Raw genomic sequence first — 10130 nt, forward strand, 5'->3', positions numbered from 1 at the left:
GTGCCGAGAGCTCATGTAAGAATAGGCATTTTTTAATATCCCAGCATTTAAGCCCATACAGAAGTAAATCCTAAACTCGAAATGCCCTTCTTATAGTTGGGAAAGAAGGGCATTTAAAGAGACATTTGGTGAGCCAGGCACAGTGACTCACATCTGTAAACCCAGCACTTTGGGAGGCAGAGGCGACAGAATTGCCTGAGTTCAGGGTTTTGAGACTAGCCTAGGCAACTCGGCGAGATCTTGTCTCTACAATAAATGAAAAAATTAGCCGGGCATGGCGGCACGTGCCTGTGTTTCCAGCTACTTGGAAGGCTGAGGTGGAAGGATCGCCTGAGCCAAGCAAGTCGAGGCTGCGGTGGCCGTGAGCATGCCACTGCACTCCAACCTGGGCAAGAGTGAGACTCCGACTCAAAAAAAAAAGAGTCATTTGGTGAAGCTGCTTATAGTTGTTCAGAGAGCAGGCTGTCGGGTCTGTTCCTGGCCTTGTATCTTACTGGCTATGTGACCTTGAGCAAATTATTTCACCTTTTGGATTTCAGTTGCCTCAAAATGGTAGCAGTATTTACCTCATGGATTTGTGAGGATTCGTTTTGTAAAAGCACTTCAGAGCAGTGTCTGGCATACTGTGTGCACTTGACATCTATTATTCAAATTGCCAAAGACGTTTTGCTTAAACTCAATATCACCACTGATTTAAAATATTATAAATAATGATTTCAGATCAAGTTTTCCGATCAGAAACAGTATTCCCTATTTAAGATATAACGTCTAGGCCGGGCTCGGTGGCTCAGCCTGTAATCCGCGCTTTGGGAGACCGAGGTGAATGGATTGCCTGAGCCTGAGGGTTCAAGACCCGCCTGGGCAACTTGGCGAGACCTCATCTCTACAATAAATCAAAAAGTTAGCCGGGCATGGTAGCGCTCGCCTGTAGTTCCAGCCCCTTGGAAGGCTGAGGCGGAAGGATCGCCAGAGCCCAGCAGGTGGAGGCTGCGGTGGCCGGGAGCGGCCGCTGCACTCCAGTCTGGGCGACGGAGTGAGACACCAACTCAAAATAAAATAAAATATAATAAAGCAAAATAAAAAGAAAGTGTAAGTTCAATTCAAATAGTGCAATTTATCATTTCCATAAAATGAGAGAGCTGGTTAACACAGACAAATACATTTTACAAAATGGAGCTAACAGGGTCACTGAAACAGTGATATGCGTGTAGGGCAAACAACCTCACACACAGAAAAGGCCACTTTCCCCCCATCCCCCCCTTTTTTGAGTTGGAGCCTTACTGTGTTTCCCAGGCTGGAGTGCAGTAGCACGCTCACGGTCACCCCAGCTTCGGCTTGCTGAGTTCAGGTGATCCTTCCGCCTCAGTCTTCCAAGTAGCCGGAACTACAGGTGCGCAATACCACGCCCAGCTAATTTTTTGTGATTTATTGTAGAGATGAGGTTGCCCAGTCTGGTCTTGAACCCCCGGGCTCAGTCAATCCTCTCGCCTCGGCCTCCCAAAGTGCTGGGATTACAGGCTGCGCCACTGCGCCCAGCCCATACTTCCCTTCCACCGAAGAGATCATTCTGCTCCCAGAAAGCTTAGTTGTGAATATGCTTGAAATACAGTGAAAGCTTTACTAGATCACGAACCCAGGACACACACTTATAATTCGGCAGTCAACATTCTTGAAAGCAATGGCTCAACAATGATTCTAAGTGACCTACTGTGTCATGTAAAACATGAACTACACCTGATGGCAAATTACAACTAGTCTGTGTAAGTTGAATGCATGTCATCCTTTAATCATCAAGACAGTTCAGCTGTTTTTCCGAAGTATGTTTCAAACAGAGTTGGCATATAACCCGTATAACAATACTGCTGTGATTTTAGTGGTTTTATCTTTAAGAGTCCAACATGTATTATGTTCACAAAATAGCACTGTTTGTGAACGTCAACCAGTTTATTTATATTCCTTCACAAACACTCCATCCTAGTCATTCACACTAATCTACACCACTGAAAATAACCAAGGGTGATAACTCCCAGTCTCACCTCTTCGCCGAAGTTCTAATTGACTGAAAAAGCAAAGGACTACTCTGCTCTAGAAATCTGCAGGTCAAGTTCTCAACCCTTAAAACCCAACAAAAATGTTCCAGTGCAGTCACCGTAGCCATGTACTTGGGCTTTGTATTGACGGTATTGAACTTAAGAGTGCAACATGGCCATGTACATCACACGGTAAACTACCGCACATATCAAAAATAAAATGCAAAAGAACTTGAAGACATGTTGCAATTCTAATAGCACAGATTTAAAACCAAACACGTAGACATTACTCCTACATCTTTCTGTAATTAAGAGGTCATCGCCACATTTACAAGGTTTGCGGCAGTTATCTCTATCAGAGTGTGATTAATCAGAGTCCACTTACCGCCATCAACAAGGGTTCTATCTCATTGGATTATTTTTGCCTTTCCCCCAAAGAATCACTTGCTCTTGAAGTAATAGGCTTTTTAAGGCACAGTTTAACAGAAACCCTTCATATATCCACCTCAGAAATGGAAGCTCTCCACCCGGTTATAATAAATATACCTAAGTAATGTGTGCCTTATCAGATAGGCAAACATCTCTAACTTGAGGATAAAGCCACATTAGAAAACCAGTTCTTTGTTTGCTTATTCAAAGAGAAACATTTTGTAAAAAATACTAGAGAATTTGATTTATAAGAATAATCCAGAAGGTCCAACAGTATATAGCTCTGGAAAATAGGGAGTCCTGGGCGCCCAACCATCCAGGTTTCTGAGTAAGAATCATGAGGGAGGGGATTAGGGCACCTTAATGATTTTTAGAAATTTCCTTTCAAAATGCACAGACGTTTGGGAGGCTCAAACCTCAACCCCCAGTCAGATACCATCTTAAATTTTAGTTACTAACTTCAGAGAAACAGAACTTGGGGAGAGAGAAGAGGATGGAAAGAAGCCACCGATGGAAGTGGGAAAGTTTCAAGGAAAAGTTACTTTATGGACTTTATATTTTTGTTAGGATCAGCTTTTGATGTTCCCAGGAGGCTCTGCTTTAGAAATACACATCTTATTTTTTTGAATTAGGGTCTCACTGTGTCACTCAGGCTGGAGGGCAGTGGCATACTCACGGCTCACCACAGCCTTGACCGGCTAGGCTCAAGCTATCCTTCCTCCTCACCTCCCAAGTAGCTGGTACTATAGGCATGCACCACTATGCCCGGCTAATTTTTTTTTCAATTTTTTAGAGACCAGGTCTCACTATGTTGTCCAGGCTGGTCTCAAGTTCCTAGGCTCAAGCCATCCTCACTTTGGCTTCCCAAAGTGCTGGGATTACAGGCGTGAGCCAAAAATCCCCCGGCCTCAAAAACATATGTATATATTTTCTAATGCCCCACAAAGCATGCCTTCGGGTGCTAACCTAAGAATTCTCTATTTGGAATGATTTGGCATAGGGGTAGATTTCAGGCTCTTGATTTTCTGTTAGTCTGAGGTAAACAAGAGTGAAATGAGTTCACAGAAACAACACAGCTTGCTGCAATGCCTCCACCAGCCATTGTTTTCCCACTGACCCCGGAGGTGTCCGGGATGGCTCCTCAGCCCTGCAAAGTTTGTGGGACCAGGCAGAGCACACGAGGCACGTTATCACATACGAAAAGAAGACTCGGAGGTGAGAAATGGGACTGACAGGATGAAGCTCCACGGGGGAGCTCCTAGACTTACTGTTTACCATGGTCATGGAGCCAGAAAAAACGGACCCTAAATAAACATCTTAAATGTCACCCAACAATGGGCCATTTCACAGGGACCAAACGCCCAGAATCGTTCTTGTATCTTTTAGCCTGCAGTCGCTAATCATATATCTTTGGGACAACTTTCGGCCTCTGGTGTCCCCTCAGCGCTGGGGCCAGGTACTGAAAGGCCTCCAGAAACCCTGCAATTCGGGGGCATCCGTGTATCTCTTCAGGAATCGGCACCATTTTGGAATTTGGTCCCAAAGGTTCTAAAGAAGACTAATGCAGCCAAAAGAAAGGACTTCTCCATGCAAAGTGATCGTAGAAATGCATGTTGAGGTCAAGAACTTCATAAAAACTGTCATGCGGGGAAGCACGGCCGCAGCTATGGAAGCGTTTAGGCCAGTCTGGGGCTAACGTTATTCTCCAAAACTCCCATTTATACCCGTTGTAAAGTGGGGACAGTGCTTATTGCTTCTGGACCTGATAGCCCCCCACTGCTCCAGCTCCAGAGAAAATGATTTTTCTGAACTGGTAGCAAAGATTCCCAAGTTTACAAAAAGCCGTCACCAATGTATCGCTTTCTGATTAATTTCCAATTGCCACGTAGCTATGAACTAGTCTGCATGTCCTGGACACCAAGTACAGAAAAAGCTTAGAAAAGTCATTTTATCAAAGTTCTCAATGAGAAAAAAAGCATGAAAAAGTGCAAAATATATACAGTTCCTGGCAGTTCTCACACGGGATTTTTTTTTTTTTTTTTTACTACAGACCATAAAAGTTTACATTTGTATGATGAAAGTACAGTGGGTTTCATTACATTGTTAATATACAAGTTTTTGCTTCAAAGTGCTTACTTTATTTAAAAAAGAGAAGATCAAGAGGGCTGCAGGTGTGCTTGTGTTTGTGTGGTTTTTTTTTTTTTACAACAAATCCACGCCATGTGTCCCATCGCCTTCTTCCTCTTCTTGTAGTGCAACATGGTGCAGCAGCCTTGTGGCCAAGGGCTCCTTTCTGAGGGTGCTCCAGACACCTCGCCTACAGCAGCACTCGGGGGGTCCCGTTGGGGGTGGCGCCTTTTTTCTTCTGCAGCCGATTCTGCACCTTTCGAGATTTTACGACTTTCATTCTCACCTCAAAAACTTCATGGATGGCCTTCCGGAAGCAATGAAAGTTATAGTCAATAAGCCCTGGAGAAGAGAACAAAAATGTTTACAAATGCCACCTGGAAATAACCACCACCATTTCATGTCAGCCACGGTCAGGATAAGCAGGCAGGGCGTGGCGGAGGAGGGACCCTCACATAAGGGCCACGATGTCCACGGATGTCTACAGCTTCAGGGACTGTGGCCAAGTCTATAGAGGGAGATTTTTCCTGAGGCAAGCCCCAGAATATGTATTCCAAAGACATCTATGGGCCAAAGCATTTAAAGACCCGCTGAACTGAACACTCTTTAAACTTCAGGAACTGTAATGTTTTCAATTGAATTTTATTAAAAATTGAATTTCATTTTCTTACAATGAAGATAAATCTGGAATGAAAAATCCTTCTCCCCCAAGGGCACTATTAACTGGACTCTGAGTAGGGGCAGACCCCGACTTGGAGTGTGACTGAGATCTCAAAGTCACAATACCAATCCGTCAATAGTTTCTGAATATCTGTTCCATTTAAACCATTTTCATAAGCCCTAGGGAAAGCAAAGGCTCTGATTTTAGAGTGGTAACACTTACCTAATGTCAACTCCACACTCAGGAATTCAACAACCTGTGACACTCAGCTTTTCGATAATTAAGTCGATTGTAAGTGGAAAAATAGTAGAAGAGAAACTTCTTGTGTTTTCGGAAATAAATCAGTGGTAAAAAAGTACAGGAGAATAAAAGATAATCCAAAGTCTTGAGGAGTACATTTTTCATCATTACCATTAATTTGTAAAAGTCCTGGCCAGGCTCGGTGGCTCACCCTGTAATCCCAGCACTTTGGGAGACCAAGGTAAGTAGATTGCCTGAGCCAGCAAGTTCGAGACCAGCCCGGGCAACTTGGCAAGACCTCATCTCTACAATAAATCAAAAATTAGCTGGGCATGGTAGCACCTGCCTGTAGTTCCGGCTACTTGGAAGGCTGTGACGGAAGGATCACCGGAGCCCAGCAGGTCGACACTGGGGTGGCCGTGAGCATGCCACTGTACTCCAGTCTAAGCGACAGAATGAGACTCCAACTCAAAAAAAAAAAAATTGTGAAAGTCTTGACAGCAATATTATGTTTACACCAATGAGGCTAAGGTGGTCTGTTCTATTTACTATCTTTAAACTTATCAAAATGATGAATAATTATTTCCATCTATCAGGTAATGCTTCCGGAGTCCCATCCAGGGAAGGAACTGGGATTCCAGACAAGGATGAAGTTCTTCCCGTTGTCATACAACTAGCTGCAGGGCTGGGGGGCCGGACCCCAGCTCAGTTTCCAGGAGCAGGAAGACTGAGTGGTGCCCTCTGCTGCTCCTGCAGAGACGGTTAACCACAAATGGAATCAAAATACGAGAAAATTCCCTCAAGAAAAGATCAATGAGGTAATCAAGGGGAAAGTCATAGGAACAAAGCAGGAGCAAAGAGATGATTTTAGCTTGTGGGAACTTGAATATGAGATGTGACAACCACCTCAGAATTCTCTGCTTACACGAGCAAAAAACCGCTTCGCTAAAAGGATTTGGCTCCACCCGGAGGGTACAAGTAAATACTCCATTTGGGTGCTGATAATTCCTGACAAATCTCAACTCACTTCATTTGCACGTTTCAAAATGTAACAGTGATCTCGCTGCGTTTGGGATTTTAAAAGGAAAAGTCCACAACTGAGGATTTCAAAGGAAGTAGTAAGCATTCATAAAAAGTGTTTGCTATTTAAATCTTTTCATGAAAGGCAGCTGAAAACACAAGAAAGAACGTGACAAAATAAAGTGTCTTCACCCCCATCCACAGTTGATATAGTCCCACTTCCTTCCCTGGTTCAGGAGTTCTCAACTGTAGCTACACGTTAGAAATACCCAGAGGCCAGGTGCAGTGAGTGGCTCATGGTGAGAACCCCAGTGACTCGGGAGACTGAGGCAGGAGGATCACTTGAGTCCGGGAGTTCAAGGTTGCAGTGAGCTACAATCATACCACTGCACTCCAACATGGGCAACAGAGTGAGACCCTGTCTCTAAACACACACACACACACACACACAGCTTTTTATTTCATTTTCTGGGGGGTTGGAGTCTCACTCTGTCGCCCAGTATGGAGTGCAGTGGCTGCTCCCAGCCACCACAGCCTCAACCTGCTGGGCTCCGGCGATCCTTCCGCCTCAGCCTTCCAAGGAGCTGGAGCTACAGGTGCACAATACCATGCCCGGCTAATGTTTTTGATTTCTTGTAGAGATGGCCAAGTTACCCAGGCGGGTCTGAACCCGCGGGCTCAGGCAATCCACTCACCTCAGCCTCCCAAAGCGCGGGATTACAGGCTGAGCCACCGAGCCCGGCTGAGAGTATTTATTAACCTTGGGAACTTTACTGTGGAAGAACCTGGCGGATACCACCTGCATAGATCAAGGTTGGCACCCCTGGTCCTGAGACCTGGCAACGTCATGGACCACTTCATATGTGCATGGAGGAGGACACACCATCTCCTGGTAGTACTCTTGCCAAAGTGCATAATCTCATTCCAACTGTGTGAAAACATCAGACAGACCCAATCTCAGGGACATGCTCCAAAGTACCGGTCCTCTTGAAAAGCGTCAAGAACATGAGCGACAAAGAATTGTCATAGATTGGAGATTAGGAGAAACAGCAATTAAATCAAGTTGGAGAGCCTAGGCCGAAAAAGCATTTGTGGCAACACCGGTGAAATTCAAATTAGGTCTGTAGTTTAGTTAACAGTATTATACCAATGTTAATTCCTGTTTTTGTTGTTGTTGTTGTTATGCATTCTTCTTCTTATTAAACACAGATGGGGGTCTCACTAGGTTGCCCAGGCTGGTCCTGAACTCCTGGGCTTAAGCAATCCTCCTGCCTCAGCCTCCCAAAGTGCTAGGATTACAGGTGTGAGCCACCATGCCCAGCTTTAATTCCCTGGTTTTGATGTGTAAGAAGTTAACATTCGAGGAGGCTAGATGAGGAGCAGACGAAAACGATGTGCTACCTATGCAAGCTTTTTGCTGAATCTCAAATCAGTTCAAAATAAACATGCTCCTCCGGTTGCCTCTAATACTGCCTAAATTGGGGCCCATACTGCCATCCTGCATAGTCTGGGGGCTGTAGTTGTATTATTTGTGTTACTTTTCTTTCACTTCCAAAATCAGCGTGAATTATTATCACCAATAAATTTGGGAAATATCTTTAATCAAGGAAATATGTGTATAATGGTTTTACACACACACACACACACACACACACACACACACACACACACACACACAGGCTCTATATGGAGAGAAGCCCGGCAATCTTTAGCCCTGACTGCCACAGACTGGGTGCGCCTTTGAAAAAGTCACACTTTCTAGGTCTGAGTAAAGCCATCTGTAAAATGGAAGGGCAAAACAAAGTATAAGCCGGGCTCAGTGGCTCAGCCTGTAATCCCGCACCTTTGGGAGGCTGAGGTGAGTGGACTGCCTGAGCCCGCAGGTTCGAGACCCGCCTGGGCAACTTGGCGAGACCTCATTCATCTCTACAATAAATCAAAAAATCAGCTGGGCGTGGTAGCGGGCGCCTATAATCCCGGCTGCTCGAAGGCTGAGGCGGAAGGATCACCGGAGCCCAGCAGGTCGAGGCTGCGGTGGCCAGGAGCGGCCACTGCCCTCCAGTCTGGGCGACAGAGTGAGACTCCAACTCAAGAAACAAAACAAAACACATCTAGTGAAGTTATTAAATACACGTATGTCTTCCCTTTTTGGAATCACGATCCCATCTCTGTGCTCTAAAGATTTCAGAGTGTATGCAGGCCGAACAGGAGTCAGGCAACACCTTGCGTGGGTCCTGCCATCCCCTCCTTGACATGTGGAGAGCAAGTGGTCACACGGTCGCCTGAGACCTTCTGGAAGTACGGACCAAGCCAAGGACAGGCCGGGGAGTCCTGGCCCCAGTTCACAGCCTGGTAGCAAAGCCCCAGCGGGCTGCGCCCTGTGAGGACAGGCCCCTGGGGGCAACCCCTGGGCCCGCTTCGGCCTCCAGGCAGCCGCCGCTTGGGGGAGGCCGGCTCAGGACCCAGAAGCCAAGGTGCAGTGTCCGCCAAGGCAGTGGGGGAGGGAGGTGACCTTCTGCTGAAGTTTCAGGGGCATGCTCCCATCCGACAAACAACCAATGCGGTCGCGGGCTGCGTGGAAAAAGGCTTTTTAAAAAAACGCACCCTGGATGGAACTAGAGTCTATAATACAGAGTGATCACTCACAGAAACAACGATCTGAGCATCACATGTTCTCACTCATAAGTGGACCTTGAACAACTACCGTAAATACTATAAGAAACGGATCGACAGTGGCAGGAAACTGTGGGGGGGCAGGGAGGGGAAGGGAGGTGGGATGAACAGTAGTCGATATCTGTCTGACGGGGGGACACACCTCATCAACAAGGGTACCTGCACAATGCATATTTGTATACCTAACCTTAACTGTACCCCACAATTTTAAAATAAAAAATGTTTTTTAAAAAAAATCACACTCCCCAAATTACCTTTTCTTTCAAAGCTTTCCTCTCTGACAAAGCAAACGAGAGCCAGGAACTTGGTGACCTCTTTTAAATACAGAACTGTTGTATTATTCAGCTTGATAATGGCCGTGGACTCCTTGTCATAGGGGGTTCCTGCTCCATCTTCTTTGAGACTAAACGGGGACAGAAACCAACATGTATTTGACTACTGAGAAAGAACGACACATGGCAAGCCAGGGACAGGGGCCGGCTCGTAACACGCGCACCACGATCATGATGTGACATAAGGCGTGCCTTTCAGCAGGTCTCAGAAACACGCGGGCGTGAGAACACACAGTCCATGACTGTCACTTTCCTCCTGACACAGTGAATGGCTGTGGCGACAACTGGCCAGCTCTTCGGGCACCTGAGGAGACAGGTGAGGGACGCGCATAGCTCTTCCCCGCTCCGTGGCCAAAGGCTTCCAGTTTTCTCGCAATAGAATGGCCAGGCTTCAAAGCAGGGTCTGATGTGAGACCACCAAGGACTGAAGAACTGTTCCAAGTTAAAGGAGACATAGGGACTATGACAGTCCAATGCTGGACTGGACCCTGGATCGGGGAAAACACGGCTATAAAAGATAGAATTGCAGCCGGGCTCGGTGGCTCAGCCTGTCATCCCGTGCCTTTGGGAGGCTGAGGTGAGTGGATTGCCTGAGCCCGCGGTTCAAGACCCACCTGG

The 10130-nt window shown here is 46.2% G+C and overlaps 1 protein-coding gene across 1 annotated transcript in view; it reads right to left on the bottom strand.

The window, feature by feature from the left end:
* Nucleotides 1-4484: 4484 nt before the first annotated feature.
* RRAGD (Ras related GTP binding D) overlaps nucleotides 4485-10130 on the bottom strand; it is a 23701-nt gene continuing 18055 nt past the window's right edge. Inside the window, exons 5-6 of the mRNA XM_021710241.1 lie at nucleotides 9435-9583; nucleotides 4485-4928 (exon numbers count right to left, since the gene is read on the bottom strand). Of these exons, the coding sequence (XP_021565916.1) occupies nucleotides 4777-4928; nucleotides 9435-9583 (301 nt within the window). The 3' untranslated portion in view covers nucleotides 4485-4776. The remainder of the gene's footprint in view (nucleotides 4929-9434; nucleotides 9584-10130) is intronic.

This window comes from Carlito syrichta, unplaced genomic scaffold (genome assembly GCF_000164805.1).
Source record: "Carlito syrichta isolate Samal-C Ts95f unplaced genomic scaffold, Tarsius_syrichta-2.0.1 Scaffold288324, whole genome shotgun sequence".
Classification (NCBI taxonomy): domain Eukaryota; kingdom Metazoa; phylum Chordata; class Mammalia; order Primates; family Tarsiidae; genus Carlito; species Carlito syrichta.